At 38.9% G+C, this 23,815-nt stretch overlaps 1 protein-coding gene across 1 annotated transcript in view; it reads right to left on the bottom strand.

Annotated features, from left to right (window-relative positions):
* USP37 (ubiquitin specific peptidase 37) overlaps positions 1 to 23,815 on the bottom strand; it is a 37,984-nt gene that overhangs the window by 7,822 nt on the left and 6,347 nt on the right. The window contains exons 5-20 of the mRNA XM_075756940.1: positions 23,046 to 23,224; positions 22,607 to 22,681; positions 22,012 to 22,109; positions 20,250 to 20,334; positions 19,173 to 19,334; positions 18,567 to 18,698; positions 16,599 to 16,722; positions 16,124 to 16,329; positions 14,907 to 15,024; positions 13,596 to 13,675; positions 12,108 to 12,272; positions 10,544 to 10,609; positions 9,188 to 9,338; positions 5,183 to 5,435; positions 2,602 to 2,768; positions 719 to 779 (exon numbers count right to left, since the gene is read on the bottom strand). Coding sequence (XP_075613055.1) covers positions 719 to 779; positions 2,602 to 2,768; positions 5,183 to 5,435; positions 9,188 to 9,338; positions 10,544 to 10,609; positions 12,108 to 12,272; positions 13,596 to 13,675; positions 14,907 to 15,024; positions 16,124 to 16,329; positions 16,599 to 16,722; positions 18,567 to 18,698; positions 19,173 to 19,334; positions 20,250 to 20,334; positions 22,012 to 22,109; positions 22,607 to 22,681; positions 23,046 to 23,224 — 2,122 coding nt within the window. The remainder of the gene's footprint in view (positions 1 to 718; positions 780 to 2,601; positions 2,769 to 5,182; positions 5,436 to 9,187; positions 9,339 to 10,543; positions 10,610 to 12,107; positions 12,273 to 13,595; positions 13,676 to 14,906; positions 15,025 to 16,123; positions 16,330 to 16,598; positions 16,723 to 18,566; positions 18,699 to 19,172; positions 19,335 to 20,249; positions 20,335 to 22,011; positions 22,110 to 22,606; positions 22,682 to 23,045; positions 23,225 to 23,815) is intronic.

Genomic DNA, 23,815 nt, shown 5'->3' with positions numbered 1-23,815 from the left:
TATCTTAACACAATACTTCAGTACCCCTCCCTCTTTCTCTTTGGAGCAGGAATTTTCTCTCGGTTTTGCTTTGCCCTGCCAGATTGTATGAAATCACTCGCATGCCAGCCTCAGACAAATGTTAAACAGTGCCTGAGGCTCACCACACTGTCTGGATTTGGAAAAGACAGATAGTGTATTTTGGGTTTCTTTTTTCACCCCCAACAGCTATACCTTGCAGTGAGGTCTGTCTCCCTCTCATCCTATATCAGATAGAGCACTTACTCATTTTCCTGGGCAAGGCCAGCACATTCATTAATTAGCACTAAAATAGCAATGCAAGTAAGAAATAATCCTTACATTCTGACTAAATCCATTAGCATGCTGGCTTTTGCTGGGAATGCAAAATTTCAAGGTCCATTTTGCTCTTTCTGTATCAATATTGTATTTTAAACATGTATTATAATTTAATATATATTACATCTCTCTCTCTATATATATCTAATTAAAAACTCAAGAAAATGAAAAAAGTTGGTTTTCAGATTAAGTTTTTCCTGGCATTTGCTTTCACAACCAAAAGCAAGAAAAGCTGACCTGAGAAAAGCCAAACACAACAAAGCACACACCAAAAAGAACATGAAATCCTAGCTGTCTTACAGACACTCAGGAGCTGCATTCATACATACAGATCTATTTTCCCTCAAAAGCAACATCCTGGAAGAAGTTAAATAAGTTTCACCTTGTAGGCTTAATTCCGTGGCTCGTTTAAGGTCATCATCCTCTTTTTGTTCTCGTGCCTCCTGATGGGAAGAGAACAAAACTTAGCTCATTGAGACACTTCACTGTTTAAAATTCTTGTGGTGCTCTTTTTCCATTGAAACTGGGCTGCTCTGGTTTCTACAACAAACCTGACATTGTAAATTAAAAGTTCTGTGTGAAGGAATGTTTGCAACCAGCAAGAGTCCAATGTTCCCGTGCAACAGAACCTGGGACAAACCTTCATTAAGGCTCATCAAAGCTCCTGAAGTTTGGTATGCAGCAGAGCAAGTCTCTGGTAACACCAAACGCTCTCTCTGGATCATTAATTTGAAAAGCATCTGAATGAATTTGCAACCCTTTGCTAAGGAAAGCTGTCACTTACACACAAAACTCCTCACGCTTCCGCAAAATTTAGACGACTTCTGCCCAAAGCCAGCTGAGGACAGAGTCATTAAATCCTGACAGATTTTATTATTTTTAAGCCATTTGAAAGCAGAGCCAGTGGTTCTATGTAACAGGTGTAATTCACAAAGGCAGGATGCAAAAAAAAAAAAAGACACCACTAAACAACCAGGTATTAAAAATATTACCATGAACAAGCAGCAAAGAAACCTCAAGTCAACGAGCCCTTGTAATCTTTGGATAATATCACACCCCTGCTCCTCCCACCACTCCTGAAAGCTCAGAGCTACAGCAAGCCAGTCAATAATATTTAATGAGCTGGCTTCTTAATTCAGGGTTTGAATGCTTTCAGTGCACCTGAACGCAGAACCCTAACTATGTATTTCAAATCAAGATAACCACAGCTACCGCATTTCCATGCCTGAATCATTAGAATAGCAGATTTTTGTTTCAGAACTGTAGCAGAACAACACTCAAAGGGCAGTTTTACATTATTAGCATGAGGCCTTTTATCTCACTATTTCTAAAGCATTTGGGAATCTTTGTTGAACTACTCAGCATCGCTGAATCAAAGCTACATCTGGCATGGAACATACCAACCAGCACCTCATTATGAGTAATGGGGGGGGGGGGGAAATCGAGAGCCATGGAAACATCAGATCTCATAAGGAAAACCATGACTGCTTTAGTATTAATAGAGAGCAGACAAGGGCACCTATTTAAAGACAGACCTGGCTAAGCGCTTGCTTCGCTCTCAGTGGCTTAGTCAAACTTGTGGAAATCAGTTACAGGTTTTGAAATTCAAGCGGAACACAGATGGTTAGCCCACAGCCTGAGATCCCACTTCTTTCCAAGTCTAATTTAAAGCACTTGGTTTAGACTAAATTATTTGGGATCCTTTCTCCAATTCACTAACAGGGAAGGACCACATAAATGCTCAGTTTCTACATTCTTCACTAAGCATCCCCTACTTGCTAGTACCAGAAACAAGGCACTGGGATAGACAGATCTTTAACCTGAGCTGGCATGGCCGTTCTTAGCCTTTGCTTTAACCTGCTTCTTTCACCGAGTCTTGACACAACACGCTGCAAGAAGCAACTGCCAATGAAGTTAAAGGTGGGCTTGGTTCTTGGTGACAGATAACAAGAGTTTAGTTCAGTTTATCATTGTTTTTATATAATGTTACAAGTCAACGTATAAATGAGCAGGGAAAGCTTTTAGAAATCTGCAGATCTGTGATGTGATGTATGGTTTCCAAATACAAAACATGCCCAGATGTATCCAGTGCCATCACTCTACTGACAACGGAGCTAGAAGAAACCCAAACCTTTTTTCATCTGGTTCTCTCAAAAAAGCGGCAAAATCCCTTTGCAGTTACTGCCTGAACACAAGATTTTCCTTTAGCCATCAGCTTTGCAGTGCCGGGGAAGATAACTCAAGGAAGCAAACTTTATTTCTTACTTGCTCTTGAAGGCTTTGAGCCAGTGCCTGCTGAAGTTCTTGTTCTTCCCTCTCTCTCTCCATATCGTACTGCTGCAGCCAGTCAACCTCCCCCTGGGAGCCTTCTGGAGTTTTGTTTTCCTTATTCTCATCAAAATCTTTAGTTATCTCGGTGAAATTGGCAGGACCTGAGGAATCAGAAAGTACAGTTATGCCTTCCTGGGTCTTCTGTTTGTTACCAGCTAAATCCTCTTTAAATCACCACAATCCTTGCAGCACAGTGACATCTATTGACACAGGAGAGCTCACCAGCCATAAAAAACCCCACACGAGTCAAATGGAAAAAGCTTCAAAGTGCAGTCTTATACTTATTTTAACAGGTGTAAGATGAACCATTTGATTAATCCCTAAACTTGTTTTCTTTTTAGTATTTCACGTTCACTCAGAAACAGCAACTTTAAATTACGGTGTCACACACCACTAGGTTTCTGCAGCCATGAAACTTGACACTTGAATTTCTCTAGAAGGAACCGTGGATTATAAAAATTTGCATTGCATATTATACCTTGGAGTACTACGTATGAAGCCACAATTAAAGCCAAATCATATGTAAGACTGAGGGAAGCACAAATCTGAAGCATTGTTTAAATTTGTCAACTTTCTGCTTCACGTAAGAGCCTCAATCTTGTGAACACTACAGCTTTAAAAGTGCAAGAAGATCGTAACTCTTCAGTTCACCTTTAAAGCAAACACTATGGTAGAAGTATTTTACAAAACTTCTGGAATGAATATTCATTCAACCACTGCCTACATCTCCTGCAGTTGCACGACACTTTGATTCTCCCGTTTGCTTGCAGCTGAGAGCGTCAGGACCTGCTCCAACAGCAGTCATGCAGCAACATGTGAAACTTTATAGTTTTGCCCTATGCAGACTTCAACATCTGCTCATTAGTTATTAGCAAGGATTATACAAGGCAGTCTCAGTATCTGTGACCTCTTAAACACAAGACCACCAGAACTATAATCCATCAGTCTAATCCTCTTAAGTTGAAAAACAAAACAGAATTTATTACATGACCTTTGAAAACTTCCAATGTAAGAAAAAATATTCACTCAACTCGCACAATCGTTATTTGAGGATCATGTAGCAGAAAAGACATCTTCTGTCATATCTAAATTAGCCTTTTTGAAGGCACCACAAATTATTCAGTGTTTACAAACAAAAAAATACTAGCAGTTACAAGAAATGGACCAAGTTAAATCCTCCATGTTTAGAATCATCTTGTCTGATATAACAAAGTATCCTTTGCAATTAAGTTTCCTTTAAATAGAACGTAGGATTGTGAATTCATGGCATATTACATTCAGCTGCCATAACTGGTAACTCAACATACACACATACTTCATCTGAATGCCAAACCATACGCTCTGAGCAGTACTTATGTTTTTTGGTCCCACAGAGTCAAACACAGAAAGCTAGATGCAATGTTGAGTGTTTAACTGCATTCTTAATCAGAAAATACAGAAACTTTTATTTATTAAACACATGCTTTTTGCTTAAGTGTCACAATACAGCCTTCAAAATAATTACATTATACTTTCCAAGGAAAACCTGGGGAGAGATACATTTATGTGGCCACACTCTCACAACTCTCTTTCACACAACCATCAGTGTATATAAAGGGTGACGCAAACAAGGCTGACCACAGACTTTGTTTTCTTACACACCGCCTTCCAACATGAAAGCTGTCAAGAGCTGTCCATTGAAACAAGCATGATTTTTGGTAAGAGAGTGGGGGGTTTGTTGTTAATATTTAACCTCCTGGCTCTTAGAGAAGGAGAGCATATTGTTGGCCTGATTTTCCAGGCTAGTGGAATTAAAAATCTGACTGAAAGCATGTAGCACACAACAAATGATAAACAGTGAAATTTCCTTCAGCCAATTAAAGGAAGACAATCGACTTCCCCATGCTGAGATAAAACAGGCTCCTTCTTGTACTTAACTGTTTTTCTGGGTCAGAGGCCATAATTCACATGCTGAATCTCTTATGTTCAAGGGCCTGCTCTCACATAAAGTATTAGAAAAAAATAGAGAGAAAAAACTAAATTCATTAGTAACTAGTGACAAAATAACTGCATTTATGAAAGCATTCTAGTCTTAGGCACCCCAGACGTCACTCTTGCACATCAGCAATGTGAACACTGCTGCTGTGCTGCCCTGGCTGTGACAGCTACCGAGATGAAAATACTTTGATTATGGAAGATTAAGTTCCAGACACTGCCAAATCTTAGTAAAGTCAATTGTCTGGTATAGGAACCAGTGGAAGCATGTGTTAATCAGGAGAGAAAAAAATGGAAATTAACTCTGAAGATGACCTTACCTTTATCTGAGAGGTGACAGACATACAAGAAAACACATTTTCGCAGTTCAATGAATTAAACACTTTATACACAGGGAAAGTGTAAGAAAACTCTGAGGAAGTCAGGCAGTTTCAGCAATGCACCTGCATCCAGATTCTACCACCATACATTACTAACCTGCTGTTATCAGTAACCCGCTTTAGCTCACTATAGTCCAATTAAGATGGTTACTTCACCTTACCTGAGTCTAATGCAGCTTTGGGTTTCTCCATCTCCATAGATTCCAGGTTTTCCGGCAATTCCTGAATTTCATCGTCTCCAAAACCAGTGTCTGGGCTGCTTGTGGGCTTATCTTCATCATGGCTCAGAGACAGAGAAGCTTCCCTTTTGCTAATCTCTAAGACAGCTGCTAGCAGCTCATCTTCGCTCATCCCATCAAAACTAGCATTACCCAGATCAGGTTTATCACCCTCCATTTTGCTTCTTTTTGAACCCTAAAGATGAACAGAGCTATGATTAAGTGCTTGAATAAACAGGTGCATAACATAAGCTTTACATTTCTGTGGAGATTTGTGTTTTTTTTTATTTTATTAACCCCAGGGAGTGGGAGCTTGGCTCTGTCAACATGAAACAGATAGTTACATGAGACTCAACTGATAGACAACCTTTGTAGCTACATTCATTCCAAGGAATAATATTTAAATATAAACTACAACCAGTTTTTACAGGCCCTGTGGATTAACATACACAAGATAATTCTTCCCTTCAATACTTGTGTTCCACTTTTAGGTTCTGATGAATCCTCAAGCCTCTGGCAAGTCAGCACTGAGGCACAAGTAGCAAAATTGCAAGTTTCTTAACAAAGGCTGAGGTAGCAACCCAAGAGTAACTGAACTTGAACACAGGGATGGAAGAATAGGAACTGAAATCAGGCTGGTATGGAGAGCAATTAAAATTAGGTTTGGTGCTGCAGATTTGCCATATGAAATCTTAGAGGGTGAGGGGAGGACTCTGCAAACCAAGTAAGAAAACAGTTAACTAGGGAAAGGGGGGAATTATTCCTTCCTAAAGAAAACAATGACTTGAAATTGGAAGAAAAGAAAAACACTTTAGCCTTAATCTGAATTTTTCCTTTTTTAGTTATTTTCCCAAAACTAATGCTCATCAACTCCTACACCATACTGATTTGCCACTAATACAGTAATTTCAATAATTTTGATATTAACTGTTAATCAGGAGGTTAACCTCCATGTATACATATTTACACAATTATACTACTTACCTTATGCTTAGATTCCCCCCCCCCCATATTATGTTAAAAATGGGGGAAAATAGCTTCTGTCAGAAGGTACTTATACAGGTCTTATTCCAAAAGCATTTGGATGGATCTCAGAACTTCGTTAAAATGAATAAAAATACATTTTTACTTAAATACAGCAAGCTTTTGATGAGCAAGACTAGTTTTATATAGCAAACATTTTGTATTAAAACTGGCTTATCAAACAAGATTAGCAAATGAATTAGCCAACTAAATTGCTTGTTCTAGACATCATGCCCTCCAAGAATTAGAACTGACAAATTTAAATCTCTCTCCTCACTTCTATTCATGCACTGAATAAGGAAAGCAGAGTACCTGCTTTTTAAGCTTTCTGATTTCTCCCTCTGCACCTGTAGGCTACTAACGTCAAAACTGGTTTAGCTCTCCAGCAAACCCTCGTTCCAGGCACTTTGCCAACAACTATCACTAATTCAGTGGCTGGACTTTAAGGACTTGGCAGCAACTGTGCATTATTTGAATACAACTTTTCTATTAGAAATTATTTGCATAGATTTTAAGTAGTTTAGGCTCTGAGGCAGGCTGCTTTAAATAAGTATTTTTTTAAAAAGTACTTCAAATACTACTTCATTTGCAGTGGCAGAAATCAGAGAAACTGCAGTTCTGCCGACTTTAGCTGGATAACTGCTATTTGCCCCTACAACCCAATGTCGAATACACCTGCTGTTCCAGCTGTTTTGCAAGCAGAGCCCCTCAGGGGATCTACCAGCCCTATGGAGTGACTTCCAAGCCCCTAACACAACACCATCAACAGCTGCTATGAGAAGTATACCAAGGGAAATGATGCAGCAGCAGTAATGCCACTTCCGAGGACAAAGACCAGGACCTCCCAGGACAACACAGAGACAGACAGAGGATCTAGTTAGTGATAACACATGACTGGTCAGGTCTTGTGGTTGAGGAGTGGCCAACGTGCACGGCCACAAAGAATAAAGTCACTTATACTGAATCATCACCACCACTGTCTCTTTCCCACAACAGGCTGGAAAACCTATAATTAATTTGCTATTCAAATTAATAGGCTTTATTCCCACAATTTCTGCACTCACAGGGCTTGTGCAATAGAGACTACCTACACTTCCTCACAAACAAAACTCGAGGAAGAATAATTTAGAACAGTTTGGAATACTTTTTCTGAGGGACTTCAAAGACAAGCTGGTTTCCTTCCTCCACCCACATCTAGCTGTAGATGCGCCATGCAGGACAGCAGTTGCCCACTCCATCCCTGAGATTTTCAAAAAATGGTTTTCTGCTTTCTGCCAAAGCAATCCATTCCATACCTACATATCCTGAGCATCAGGAAGCTTTCCCTAATATTTAATCTAAAAACTACTGTCTGCAGTTTAGTCTATTACTTTTTGTTCTATCCGCGACGAGCATGGAAAATAACACATTTCCATTCTTTCCCTTCCTTGAAGACCTGCTTAGGTTTCTCCTTAAACTAAGGACCCAAATTCACTTGCCTGCTCTTTCTCCCAAAATTCTTCCTTTCTAGCCCTCTGATCATTCATGTTCCTCTTCTCTGGCCCTTCTCCCCTTAATCTATAACTCTTTTGGAGTGCAGAGCCCAAAGCTGGATCTAGAACTCCAGCTAAAGCTCAATGCTGAAGAAAAAAAGGGAAGGATTACTTCATGCAACCTGCAGGCTATGCCTCTGTCTATAGACTTGTGTTTTCAACCAGCCTGACCTTGTGATCAACTGTCACCCTTCGGCTCCTTTCTGAAGGCCCACAGCTTTCCCAGCTGTTCCCATCCTGCATTTACAGTCATTAGTCCTGCTAAGATTAGCACCTTTCATCCGTTTCTGTTGAACAACTCCTGCTATTTTTAGGCAATTTCTCAGATTTGTCAAGATTATTCTTAACTGTAGTTCTGAGCTTCAACATACTTGCAAACCCTTCCCACCTCTGGGTCTTCTGAAAATTTAATACTCATTATCTATTTTATAATTTATTAAATACTGAGTGGATCAGGATCCTCCCTTGGTTTGATGTTCCCCATCAGATCAGAAACTGTAGATATCTTCCTCGTTACCTATTGTTATTCAGCTAGCTTTACGCCTGCCCCTTCATGCCATAATCAAGACCACAAGCCTCTGCTTGATTAAAACAACCCCATGAACATTGTCAAAAACTTTAGAGAAGTGGAGATGCAGACACCTGCCCTAAGCACCAGGCCTGCAACACTAACAGAAGAAAGTGGTACTGCAAGATAATCCGCTAAGCTTCTTGCTTTCCATTCTGGGTCATCATTCTTCCCCAGACAACTCATCTACCTGCTAATACGCTGCCCTGATAGAGGCAAAAAAATACCGTGGCAACATTAATACTAGTCACGATGAAGAGCTCAGAGGCAATTTGAAGTTAACTGTGCCTTTACATCAATGAGCTTGATCTCTACACAATTCTACGTGCCCATCTCCCAAAGACTGATAGCTTCAGTTTCTAAAAGCTTTTCAAAAGCCACACTGGAAAGGGGACACAGATTGGATGTGCAAGACATTCTCTCAAATGAATATTTTGCCTAGCCCAACTTGTACTGGGTCTAATTTAATCAAGGACTTTACTGCATAATTTTATTCTTGGCAGCCCATTATATTTCGGCCTGGAAATGTTATTGGTGAAAGTTACCCAAAGGACCGACAAACCTGCTAAGCAGCTGGTATACATAACCTGAAAATTCAAGTGCAATTGCAACACTATTACCTCTGTTCCCAGTGGGAACCCAAGACAAGTGTACAGAGAGGCCAATTAGCAAAGCACTCTCTTCCAGCATTGCAGTGCTAATTAGGAGGAAAAACCCCAACTTATCTTACATCAATTTTACTCAGTCTATGATAAGAAAAGCATAGGCCAGACATGAGCACATATAGGATCTATGCATATGAAAGTTTGTGGTTTTCTCCCTTACCTTTTCCGGCTCTTCTTGCAGCTGTTGCTGATCTCTACTCTGTATATTACATAACCTTTGGCTATGGGCAACAGAACGTTTCAACGGCTCATCATCACTGTCAGAATCTACATAGAGCGCTGCAGAGCTCTTTGACTTGAAAGTGTATTTTCTGTAAATTAAAAACATGGCTATAAAACTTTACAGCATTGTAGCATTGTACAAATCTGTTTTGAAGTAATGGTTAAAGAAGTCTTACACCCAACATTCACATTGTGGGGCAGTTCAATTTGGGGAACAAACTGCAACAATTGTCAACAATTTATTAACATAGCAGGCAGGGTTTTCAAAGAAGGTATATTTTACTAGGTTAACTGACATACAGCAACAGCCTGCAATAGCAACTTACAACACTAAAAGTTACTAAGGATGCGTCTCTTGCTTCTAAGGCCAAGGATTCTACACTTTATTACCTAGCAATCCCAGTCACTACTCATGAGTCGAGTCCGCAGTAACATGTAGAACTTGGCACAAACCATTTGACTTCTGAAGTTTACTAAGCTGGACACATGACTTCCCACATCATTACTAGGATATAAAAAGCGCAAATCAGGGTAAGTTTTTCAGTTTTCCTGTTTGCTCTTTCATTAAGATAAATTCTTGCTTCTTTAGAACAGAAGACAAGGGAGTCTTGGGAAGTCATGATTTCTGCTCAATTAGGAAATCTGGTCTTTAAGTATTCCAAAATGCAAAACTATCCAGTGTGATATCACGTTTTTCACTAGATCAAAAACTGGCCTTTCAAAATGGCCTACAAAAACAATGCCCCCTCATCTTTGCAAATAAACTTAAGGAACTAACCACCTGTTCCCAAAACACACACGGGGGCTCCAGAGAGCCAGAATAGAGAAAATAGCTAGATTGCAGAATTAGAAACCATTTTGCTTCTTATATACATGACTTGCAACTACAAATGCAAGCTAGTTTAAGATATCTGGCACTGACAAATCATCTCTACAAACTAAATCCAGTTCTCATTCTGATGCTCAGTCTTCTGTCTGGAAAAAAACCCAAAAGTCATCTTTGCTTACTTACAAGTCCCCAAGGGTTCTCAAAAGAAATGCTAAGGTGATCACATCAACTAGGCAAACTGTACCATTCATATTCATTTCAGCTAGCATGTAGCACCAATAAAACTCAGATATGAAAAAAGACAGTGGCTGAAATAGTTTACTACAATAGAAAAATAGAAAAAAAAAGAAAGAAAACAAGTAGAAAAAGTAGAAAGATTAAAGAAGAAGAATTAGAAATGTTAAAATGCCTTAAAAATTATCCCATGAAACCTCAGGCCATGGGCATTTCAGAGCTATAACTCACCTACAAGGTGTGGAAGTGCTTATAGTACAGGAATTCACCATTTGGGAGGCTTTCAATGGACGGGAACTATTAAAAAAGCAAAGTATTTATTGCAACAGTTACAGTCTTTAAGAAATAAGTGTTTACTTGTCTGCTATGCATGCAAATCCATGACCAAAGAAACAAGTAAAATACCTTATGTACTTGCTAATTGCTTAGAGTTAGAGTAGTAACTCCATCATGCTATAAATATACAACAGTTGTTCAAAACCATATATAATGCTTTAAACTTGATTCACTTCTTAGTGATGTACCCTTAGGAACAAGCTCACAAATTAAAGGCTTTGGGCTCCCAATGTCAAGACAACTCATTCATTTATTTTTTATTCCCACCAACACTCAAGTTCCTGCTCCCAAACCACAGTCTCCTGTTGCTGTCTGGATAAGCTGGTTTTCTGGCATGTCCCACGTCTCCGTTTCTCCTTCCTTACCTAGATTCTTCCAAACAAACTTCCTGCTCCATTTAATCCTTTCATGGGCTCCTCAAAGTCTATCACTATCACTAAACATCTCTCCACCAGATGGCTGCCAATGCAGAAATTTTTTTCTAATCTTCCCCCTCAAACCAGGGCGGCTGCTTCTTTCCAGCCTAGTTACCCTTCCACTCTCTGATCAATCAGAATGGTTTCAATGACTAAAAAAAGAAAAGCCATTGGAAAGCTATTTCAAACATATTTACAAGTATTTCTGCTCTGGTTAGCTTAAGCTGTTTGTTGTGTTTGATTTCTATTGTTAAAGCAAACTCTTGGAAAACATCCACGTAAATCTCAACATAAATCTCAAACGTCACTAAACGTTCAGCACTAAATGTTCAGCAGAAGAATGCATGCCACACTGCTGAACATATACACCAGATGTGTCCTAACTCACTACAGCTACCGTGGTGACGTCACCAGGCAGGGATCACAAGAGACCTGAGGGTTTCTTTTCCTTATTCTGCCACAGGCTTCCCATGTGACAACTGGCACATTTAATCTCTGTGCCTCAGGACAAGCAGCTGTACAGAAATAACTGTCACAGGGAAAAGGAGAGAGTATTTTCAGCATGTGAAGTGCTCAGATACTACAGTGGCACAGGAAAAACAATGAAAAATGAATGACAGCACAGGAGGTGCATGTGGAAATTAGCAAAGAGGTAGGATGTTACGTCTCCTAGGCAGAGTTAAGTGTGCTGTGAAAAGGAATCTGGATTATTTTGGACTGAGGCATACTTTTTAGAAATCGCTAACAACAGTTCTCTTTAAAAGGATAGAAAGCTATTTTCAAGGACAGCAAAGAATTCTATCTCAGCAAATATTCCCTAGATAACGCACCACCAACTCTTCTTACTGCTTCTGTCATGCTTTCTTTCCATACACGTTCTCATGATGGCATCGTTACAAACTAGCAGTGCACATCTAAAGCTACATAATTTTAGTATTTCCTTGCCCAGGAAGGAGGAGGATCTTCTGGAGGAGATCTGACAACTGCCTACCTTGTGGCATGTGTGCTTAACATGGCATGGATCACTCGAGTTGTACACTTACATTGCAGAATGGACGCTCCATCCCAGCGTCAGCGGCAGCCTAGTACTTTCTGTACAGTGTGAAAGCAGGGTTAAGTATCTTGGAATAACCACCTGCTGCCCAACTTTATGATTGAGAGACAATGCTACATTGAAGCTGTATCGTTTCAGATGAAGAATCAGGACCCTGAGGGATATGAGAGAAGGACAAATGTTAATCTCAAGACAGAAGTCAGAGAAAACCTAGTCAGAATCCAAGTAGCCCTGTTCACAAAATGCATTCACCTGACTGAAACAGATTATTACTTCAGGGTGGTTGGCAAACACTCTTATCTGGCAAGAGACAGGTAATTACTCTCCTGTCCATCACTCAGCTTTGTGCAAAGTGCAGACTCTGCCGACTAAGGAGGCTTCCTGCTTTGATCTGCATCACCTTGCTCTTCAGTCAAGCAGAAGCAAGCAGCTCTTACCAAACCCGTTATTTCTACTACACAGTGAGAGGTAGGAAACAATACAAATATTATCATTATAGGCCAGAATGCTAGTACATTACTCCCAGATATTCAAGACTGTGATGGAGGGATCACACAGCTGCCCAAAACCGAGAAGGAACCGTGCCCATTGCAAGATGTGTACTTGGTTTATCCATCACACCACTTTCTCTTTGAAAGAACTTTTGATCACAACAGTATAATGAGCCTGAAAAGGCCTCCTTACACTGAATCTTCTCCCTTATGCTGCACTTTGCACTATTCAGATCATGCAGCTGTATCATAACTTATGTTGTGCTAATATTCAAAAACTCTGACAAGGGTTTTGCAGTGCTAGCAGAAATACACTATTTAAGCAAAACGCAAGCTAACTACCAAGTTCCTGGGTTCAGTATAAGTATACCTGGGAGAAGGACATAAGCCAGATAAAGTCATCCAACAGGCTCTTTTAGCTTTACATCCCATGAGAAAATGATCCCTATCTCCAAGCACTTCCACTCTAAATAATGAGCTAAACCCAACCACAAGGTCAGACACTATTGAGCATGCCATTAACTCTTCTTCCTCAAAGTGCCATGCTTACTGAGAGAGAAAATAGGTACCAGCATGGGAAGAAGTAATTGATCGAAGCAAACCCCTCTATATACCTTCTGGCACTAATGTCTCCAACCCAGCCCTGTCCATCAGGTCAGCTGAGCACAAAATATTAAGCTTCCAGAATAAAGATCTGTTTCTGCTTCCCTCACATGCCAGAAACTCCACGAAAAGGGGAAGGGGAAAACTCAGCCCTCCTCATGTAGCGACAGGGAGGAAAAGAAAGTGTTGCAGAGGGTGCCCAAGAGAGCTTCTTTAGAGGGAAACTGAAGAATAGCATGAAGACAACTGTCTCCATGTGCATCTTTCCCACATGCCGACCACCGTACATGCTGTCCTACCCATTTTCCGAGCTTTACTCTTTGAGGGACTTTTGCAACACCTGCTTCCAGGAGAGAGAGAAACAAACAGATGTCAGCACTTACCTGGGAAGCCTGTTGAACTTGTGTGTGACAACAGCAGACTTTCCATTGCACTTCTCACAGGAATACTCAATCTCCTCTGCCTAAGAGAACAGTAAAATGACTAGTGGAACAAAAGACATTAAACAGATCTCAGAAGAAAGCACATTGCTTTTGGCTGTCACAGAAGCTCTTCAAAACAGCTGTTGCACTTAAAATTATAATCACCTCAACATGACCTAACAAGAGGGCATCTGATAAGAGGACAGGTAGCAGAGCTTACAATTTGACAACATATCCACTAATACAGGGAATTTTTCCTGCAAGTCTATTGCAGACCAGTGAATCAGCCACACCTGAAACAAATTAGCTTCCAAAGAGAAGGAATAGTCTCACAAGGTTTATAGTTTTCTCTGCCATACACAAGATTTTTTTTTTCTAATAACCTTTGGTGGAGGATAATTTGCCATGAAGTTTTCTCTCTCTCATTCAAAACCTCAACTTTGTTCCTGAAAAAGCTATCCTCATCTAAACTTGTCAAGGATGTGCTGCACAAGAGGAGAGTTTTGAACAGACAGCAAAAGGGGAAGCATCACTGTGCTAAAATTACATGACTTAGCCATGAAACATTTCTACGGCCCGTTTCTCTAAGTGAGGCCAAATGACACCACTATAATTTAAAAAAAAAAAATATTAAATCATAAGACCTCCACCAGCTTTTAGAAGAATAAGCACATTACTTATTCTATCTGTTGAAAACACGATCTCTAAATGGAGAAAAAACACAGGTCTGTCTGAAGATAGGAAAAATACAACATTACTTCAAAGACGTAAGGTGCATATTTAGCTTTCAGAAACCTCACCTTGAAGCTCTACCTACAAGATGAGCACCCACATATTACAACTATTTTTTTTAATTATTATTTCTGCATGACCTTTTCCTTGCATGTTAATTGAGGCCAGTACACACGCTGTTGAAGCATCCTAGCCCAGGAGAGGAAGCAGCAATTCCTGAGTGATTATCTCAATCTGACAGCCTCCCTTCTCTCCTTTGTATTTGTTTATGCCTCAACTCTTCCACCACAAAATGGGGACGTTTACCTATTTCACAGCAGTATTGTAAGGATCAGTTAATTTCTACACAGCATTTTACAATAAAAAAAATCCTGTATACTGTTAATGTACAAACCTCAAAAAAGTGCAGTTAATTATTTCACATGCCTGCAATCACTGTCATAGAAATGAATAATCAGCTATACAATCAAAATTTCCATATGGTACATAACCTACACATACTCCACAGTGAATAAAAAAACAAATCCCAAAACTATGTACCCGAAAAAAGAGGTCAAGGGAATCCTGGATCGATCGGGAAGGAAGCAATTTCTTTCTTCGAGGAAGGTCAATGGAGAGGTCATTAAACTGTTCTCGCTTAGTGACTGTTTCACCACACCTAAAATAGAAACATGTTTATGTAAGTCTGATGAAAAATATACTTGAAATTAATGGCAACTTACATTTTTTAGGCTAAAGTAACTTCCCACAAAATATATGCCTCTTGATCAATCTATTTTTACTCATCAAAATTAAACTGTTTGATGCTTATGACAAAGCTGAATTTTGGGATTTCACTTTGATGTTTTAGAAGTTGAAAGGGTGTATTTTGTGTAATAGTGAGAACAAAAAAACACAGGCTATTTTGGAGAAGTGATCAGGTTTACAGGAAATCAAAGCGACTACTATGTAGCTGAACACGTCTTCTCCATTCACCCTTCTTCGAGCCCAGCCCAGAAGAAGGGAAAGCCTAGAAATACTTTCTAACTGTTTTTAGAAACAAAATAGTAGTCCATCTAAAAAAAACCAAACCAAAACAAAAACCAACAAAACTAAAAACCTCCTCAATTTTCTTATGGTTTTTTAACTTTTTTGGGAAAAAAAAAGACCCTACAGTCATTTGTCTTCAATAATTACCACCTGCATGCAATTTAATTATTTTAGGGAACTAACACAGTACACACAAAGTAATATTCCCAAATATCTATGTTCATGAAAACTCTGTGGAATGCAAGCATCTCATATGACAATCTGCTGCACAGGCCATATACAATGAATGCCCAGACATACTGGTTTACATCTTTTTCCACAATAACCTAGAGAGACAGAAGAAAACGTCATTCCCTAGAAGCCCTTAGAAAGAACAAATTAAAAACATAGCTTCCCATATTTTTAAGAGGAAAAATTATTTGGCTGAAACCCCCTTTTCTCTGTATTCTCATACAACTGGCACACAAAAACTAAAGCACAGAGGCTTTCCACTGGGTATGTAATGAAGAACTAAATGGTATGAGACTGTTTAAAGATGGCCCGTAGCAGCAGACAGCATGGTGTGAGTTTTACAGCATTTCTAGACCATAGAATATTTCCTAAATATCTAGCTTTGGAAAAAACACAGCTCTTAGTTCTAGTTATAGCCTGCAGATGAAGTCACATAAGATGGAAACACTTCCCAGTCTTTTAAGGTAAGTATGAGTAAAGCTCTCAAGCATACTTACGTTTTGCAAATGATAGAATGCTGAACCTCAAACTCTAAGTTACTGATAACTGGACAGGTATAAACTTTGGTGGCTGAGAGGTCATCAGAAGCCCGTCCAGGGGAGTTATCCTCATTAGCGACTGGCTCACTCTTCCAAGTTTTGTTTAACTTTTCCATGTCCTCCTTCAGCTGATCCAGACACTGGCTCAAGAACTCATGTGCATCCTAGAAACAGAGTAAACTCAAAGTAGTTTTGTACAACCTCATTCAGTATCTTTCTCTCACACACACACAGAGGCTGGGGAAATTATGTTTTTGTTCATTGCATTCAGCAATACTAAGGCAGTTCTGCTCTAACAAACAGCAGACAATTGTCATCATTCAATCAAAAGCTCAAGTCACCGTCAAACGGAGTTGAAGCTCGGCAGGAGTCCAATGCACTCCAAACACTGAACCAACTACACGTAATTGTTTCTAGACAATATGGTACTTACGTTCTGCATGTACCCAGAAAATCTCTCTGCAGTAGCTGAAATGGCACTTTTCACCTTCTTGAGCAGCTCTTTCTTAACCTCAGGGCTGCAGACATCCTTTTTAGCAAGCAGATGGGCAAAACGTCTGCAGAAGTCAATGCAATGAAACACTCATTGGATTTCCAAGACTTTAGAGAAACAAAATAAAACTCATGATACCTCATTTTAAGAGTCTCTAAAAGCATTTCTCCTCTGATAAGTGGTTTAGGGGTTCTGTACAAAAGTATCTCATATATAATTAATTTTTTCCATTTCAAGTATTTTGAAATCTCATTTGAGGCCACCATTGGAACAGGACCCAAATGAACAAAAAAATTCCACAAACTTTTAAGGCAAAGAGAAGAGCTTTATAAAGTTCTAGAAACTTACTTCTGCTATATCTTTTACAATCAGGAAAAAAACCAACCATAATGCTTTTTGAAAACATTTGTACTGATAAGAGATATGAAATCACATGGCACCAAAATAAGCAATACAAAATCATTAAATTCAGCTTGCATGGTCAGACCAATTTCTTTTTTTTTTTTTTTATTTTTAAATTTTCACTCAGTTTCAAGCCTTACTTCTTTTGGCAGTAAATTATTACAACAGAGTAGGAAAATAAGCTGTAACAAAAAGAGCCATGAGGAGTACCTTGATCCAAACTACATACAGCGTTACTGGTAACTTTGTTAAAAAACTGTTGAAATTGACTTTAACTGTGCCTCTCAGTTATTGTGATTTATTTATCTTTTACAACTGTTTTATAATTTCACAGGAAATACACACCCAGTATACTCCAAGCACAACAGTTTTGGTCATAGTGCATACATACATGGGAAGATGTTCCATGACACACACACAAAAATAAAAAAAAAAAAAAAAAGAAAAGAAAAGACCTGGGCAATCCCCTCCCACTCCAAACCAACAACTAATACTCAGCTACCCAAAGAATATTATCAGTTTACTGCAGCTGATCAAGTTTCTGCTATTCTGCTGAGCTACAGTAACAGTGTGCGCTCTCCTAACCCTCTACAACTGCTCAGCGAAGCACGTAAGGAAACGCATCTTTTTCACCACAAAACAGTCAATCGGCAATCGCTTTTCTACCAGAAAAACATTCATCATGTTAGACCAAGTGCCCACACCCAATCCAACAGATGCCAAAGCAGATGCTACTGAGCGTCAACTCTGACTTGTACGTTGGCACAGGGTCACACGCTGCCCTCCATCAGAGGAGCTAGGCACAAGCTCTACCCATGCAGTTTACCATTAGGTATATGGTGCACAAGCTTCAGAGGTCTTTCTACAAAAATTAGGGAAAGGACATTTCAAGAGGCACGTGGAACAACCTCCAATCCTGAGTAGCACAGGAAGAGTTCAAGAAGACACAGCAAAAAACAGAAATAACCTCAAAAGATATAAAACATTTCAAAATGAAAACAAAAATTTACTTATTACAGAAACCTTTGGAGTTTCTTGACAGGTTTGACTGAACTGAGAGTTTAGCTGAATTTAGAAAAAGATTACATATGCAGAACTCAAACACTCCCCGCAGCTAATAAACAAAGGATATTTCCCAAAAAAGGCATAACCCCTCACATTTCAGGTGAAGTTATTGACCAGCTTAAACCCTAGCTGGTAATGTTTGAAAAAGAAGTTATTCTGCATCTATTTATTTTGCAGTTTCTTGCATTTTTTCTGAAGCATTTCACTCTACTGTAGAAGACATAAAAGACTGCCTGTAACTCAACATTGTATTTTTTTAAGAGCCTACTTCCTATTTCTAAAGAGCGTATTTCTAAAGTAAAACTCCAAAATACAGAGAACTCTAGTATTTCTTTTATTATTCACACATGCAAATTAACCTGTCCAAAGGTGCTTCAGTATTACAAAACCAGTTTCTCAGTAATGAAAGAGAAAATATCCTTCCCAAAAAGTGAATTTTACCTGATGAGTGCATTGAGTGGAATTTTTTTCCATGGGATACCCTGCTTGAGCAAATCATTAGCAAAAGACTGAATTGAAAACAAGGACTGTAGAATGGCATTCATATAGCAGGTGTTTCCCAAGTTTGAAAATCTGGAAAAAAAAAAAAAGATTGAACATGGTATGTATGTCAATGTGTAAACAAGCCAGCGTTAAACATGGCACTACCAACATGCAGGACATTCACCCCAGCCACCCCTCCCAGAGTTCTTATTGGAGCTGTCCCCTGCCCTTCCAACTAAACTGAAAACTCTCAGGTGGCGGCATTTATCAGGAAAGCACCTATGAGTTTCTACAATCAAAATTTTAAAAAAATGTGTATATATACACAAGATAGAGAAATGAATCATGAAAGTGTAAGAAAGGAACATGAATTACCTGAAATTTTTATACCTCTCAAGTTCTCAGGAAGTGAATTTAAGAATACGTATTTTCCAAACTAGGAAAAATGTTCCCTATCTCAGTGTTCATTAATTTCAGGATTTTTTTTCATTAAAGAATTATAACAAGATTGTGCATGTTCTGATGATCAAAGTGTGCATGCTAGATAAAGAAAATTAAATTTACCCTTGTAATTGTTGTTGAGGATGGGTGGAAAGGGGCACTCGGGGTTTGTTCCACCCTGTGTAATCTTGATTAGATCTCATTTTTTTAACAGAAAGAGGGGCAGGCTGAGAAAGAAATCCTAGGCTTCTTTTGGCTGAAGGAGTCTGGCTGGATACACTAGACCTAAAAACATAAAAGGATGAGAATTATAAGGTTTGTAATGCTCTTCCTTAAATAGCTATAGTCCATGACACTGGAATTGTATCACTATAGAAGACAAGGATTGGTAAAGCCACACAAGAAAACTGGCACATATCATAAAGCAAGAGAGGTGCGAGAGAGCAAGCGCTTCTTTGCAGAGCACTTAAATACTTTAGTTATATTTCCTTATATCCAGAAGTATGCATCCAGTGTAACCAAGCCTTTTCCCCACACTGTATGATGAGAGGAAGAATGATTGTGCAGCATGAGATCATCACTCCTAAGATATGCTTAAAATTCACATCTGGGCCAGAGTCTTCATTTTCAGCCTCTTGTTCTTGTAACCTAATCACTCTGGACCTCAGTCCCTCATGTGTAAAGCACAGACAATGCTTCTTTTCTTCCTTGATCTTACATCTCATCTATCTAGGGCAGAGATCGACAGTATGATTGCACAGTGTCTAACACAGAAGAATCCCAACCTCAGCAGGACTCAGTATTACTAAAATACTATTATTAAAATACAGGGTTTCATGCCATTTATCTACGTGGGAAAAATGAAGCAAGGATTCAGTGTAAAGTTCCAGAGTTTATACAGAATTTGAATCATCTAGAGTTTAGATATCATTTGGATCATTCACAATGACTATAATAAGCTTGAGTGATTTTAGAAAGTCTATCTATTGCAAGCAGTAACTGGAGTTTGTAGATGTAACTAGAACAATTGTAGCCACACTGAACACCTAGATTGTACACCTGGGGAAAACCAAAACAAAACACCCCACACATTTTATGCATATAAGCTATATACCATGTGATAAACACACAGGAAACTGAAGATGCTAATTCAGGGGAGAGAACTGTCATTTACAGTTCATGCTAGTGAATCAGTCCTACCTGTCCAGGGTGGAACTGCCAGTGGAATACTCTTTTGATGAGGACCGACCACCATAAAAGGATGATGACTGCAGTGGTAAAATGCCTTGAAAAACAGAAAGAGAGGCAGGTCGTTTTGTTCCAGGTAACTCAGCCATTTATACAATATATAACTCATTTAAAAGTATTTAGTCAAAAGGTTTAAAAATCCTCAAACACTGTTTTCCAGAATTGGCTGGGAAAGTACTAATGCAAATATTAATCATATGTTAGTAGAGATATGCTGAAGTTTTAATTGAACTTAATATCATAAAATCCATCAAATCCAAACTGCAATACAAAACATTAAAAAGTCATTGAACGGTCTTAACTATATGAAAGATAATAAATATCCACCTCTTGTTCAAATAGACAAGATACACATAACAGAAAATCCACTAATGATTTCCAATACAGCACTCTCAAAATTCAAGACAAATATGCAGAAGTGAAAACAGTTTCTCTTCCCACTCCAAATTCCACAGTAAATTACTATATGCTTGGGGCAAAATATGATTGTTTCATTGTTGTGATATCATTGTGTGAGATCCTGACACTCTAATGCCTCAGATGGTCCCACATAAAAAAAAATGCTCTCAAGAGTCAAAAACCCCACCTATTACGGTGAATCACAGTGTAATTTAGTTTGGATAATGAATAAACATTTGCTTCTATACCAGCTTGAAATGGTTTGAGCCATGCAACTTTCAAGAGTGCAGATATATAAAGGAAGTTCACAATACTATTACCTGAACTTGCAGGTATACACTCACAGATTCTAATTTTGACTCTAAAGAGCAAACCAGATTTTCTTTCAGAGATAAACATTCACCTTACTGGCTCGTCCAGCAACATGTTTGTGCCATCAGAGCTACGCTAAAAAAAGAATGCATTCAGCAACATTCCCAATAAAAACAAGATCTTGAATGCGTTCCCCTTTATGGGGAAAGAGGCTCTGTATTTATTAGTAAAACTGAAGAATGGTGCTGCTTACTAGCTTATGTATATACTGTCAATATTTCTATATTGTCTATAAAACCTTGTCACATACCAGTACACAACAGAACAAAAGTTCTGGCCCCAAAAAGTTCCCCTTCTAAGTTCTGGGGAAGAGATAGGGAAGCAAAAGCAAACAGTACACATTTTCAGCACAAAAACCAGCCTACAATTCCTGTGGGCATTAGCAGCAAAGAAGAGATTTAAAAATAAACAAGCAAGCAAAAAGGAAATCCTTATGTGTTTACAGCAATCCCCTCCCAAGGGGATGGGCAGCTTGGAGCAAGGTTTGAAGGTGCTTGTTGAATTTTCAAACAAGCCGGCATGAGGTGTATTGTAGGTTGCCCAGAGAAGTTGTGGACACCCCATCCCCGGAAGTGTTCAAGGCCAGGTTGGATGGGGCTTTGGGCAACCTGGTCTAGTGGAGGGTGTCCCTGCCCATGGCAGGGGCGTTGGAACTAGATGATCTTTGATGTCCCTTCCAATCCAAACCATTCTATGGTTCTGTGATTTTATGATCAGCACCCAAGTATAAAGGTCAGGGTCACACTAGAGCAGGATAGGCTTTGAAAATGAAGGGAAGTTGTTTGCATCTCATATATGGGTCTGTAGGAAGCAAGAAAGTTAATGGCACAGGGAAAGTAGATTAGGAAAATCACCTCTGCAGCAACTTCTAAACTAGTAACAAAGGGGTAAAATTGTACTGCTCAAAGCCAGATATCATTTGGTTTTACTTTTATTTTTTTACCTGATGTTCTATTTTCCTCTGCCTGCTTCAGATTCAGCTGTTTCTCTCTGCTACTGTTCAAGTACTTCCACGCTGGATCACTCAAGGCTTTATTATTCCTACAGATAAACAAGAATGGAACTCAGTGCAGTTACACAAGATACAGGATGTTCCTGCTTGATATTTACAACTTTTTTTAAAGCATTTCTCTCCTATCACCTTTAATACTTGACTATGGAACAATTAAACTTTACTTGCAGGTAAATTTAACCTACTCATTTAAATAAGCCGTCTTACTTATGATTAAATGTGATTTCAAACACACAGAGCTTATTTCCTTTATGAATTTCATTCAATAAAGAAGGTAGCTATTGCACAGCAGTAAAAACACGTACAGTACATACGACAATCCTGACTAAACTAACAAAAGATGACACAAAATTTGCATGTGCCAGTTCCTGGAAATCCTGAATACAAATCCCATTTCAAGCACCCAGTGCATTCAGAAGTTGACTAGTGGCTGGCTTCTACCATGTTGCTGAGCATTCTTTTCAGAAAAAAATACCTTTACAAATGAATGGTTTAAAATCAGAAACTAGAAATAATGGTTACTTACGTTGAAGAATCATTCTCTTTCGGATAATCTTCACTCATTTCTGAACCAGGAGGTTGTGTTCTTTTCCTCTTTTCACTGATGACAGAAAATTTTTGAAGTGGTCATTCTTTCAGAAAGGCTAGTAAATGGTCCTCTTCCAACAGAACAGAACTCCTCAATGCTTTCTGTGCATTTTCCACCTATCTTCCACAATCTCCACTTTTATAACATAGCATACAGAGAAGAATTTGGTCTGCCCAACTCCTAAGTTGTTCATAAAGCTCTAGTGCCAGTACCAGCCAGAGGCTAGAAAATCACATGTTAACATCCTGTTAAAAGTAACAGCAAAACCAGAGGAAGAAACAATTCCCTTCTTACTTCTAGGTGTACTGAGTTCCACCTGTAGCTCTATAAAGAGCTAAATTTTAACAATATCATAATAAGAGTATAACACTCCTACCGATTCTCCAACAAGCCCGTTCTGTGAGGGACTGACACAGGAGATGCCGAAATGTTCACCCTGTTGCTAGATGTTCCAGTTCCAGTGGAATTCTTAACAGATGCTCTCGCTGGGGTACCCAGCACCTTGCGAAACGAATTTTCCTCCTTGCTTTCCACAGCCACTCTTTTGGGAGGAGTCTGCAAAACCCAAGTGGAGGGGGCCAGGGAGACAACCGAAACAATGAAAAACATGACCATCTTCAGTCTAAGCAGTTGCATTTACACAACTGCTTTACTTGCTACAATGTAGCATCTAAAAGCAGAAAAATGCTACTTGTAATAGATTAAGAGAGTTTAACACTAATTAGACATAAGTAAAATTTTGACTGTATCCATGCAAGTCATAAACACATAATCCATTTCCCTTCTCATTTTCCATCACTAAGTCAGTTGAACTTTAGTTTTTAAAATTTCCTTTACATGCTTTGACATTAAAACACCCAAGGCATGATTCCTAACTATCCCCAGATCAATCCTGGGGAGTATTAAAAAGACAAAAAAAAAAAAGCCATATTAAAAACCACACAATTAGAACAGTGCCCTGACAGCCTTGGGCCAAGCAAGCACTACATGTAATGCAATGGAAAGAGCTAATAGTTGGTTGACTAAGGAATGTTGGTCAATTTTAGACTTGAAAACTAAACATGTCTAATCTTACCACTGTATACACAGCCTTAGAGTTTTTACTGAGAGATTGCCTTTAAGCAACATGTAAAATTTGTTTTGGGA

Source organism: Balearica regulorum, chromosome 6 (genome assembly GCF_011004875.1).
Source record: "Balearica regulorum gibbericeps isolate bBalReg1 chromosome 6, bBalReg1.pri, whole genome shotgun sequence".
NCBI classification, from domain to species: Eukaryota; Metazoa; Chordata; class Aves; order Gruiformes; family Gruidae; genus Balearica; species Balearica regulorum.
The sequence above is the reverse complement of the archived record's forward strand: the minus strand, read 5'-3'. Positions and strand labels throughout refer to the sequence as shown.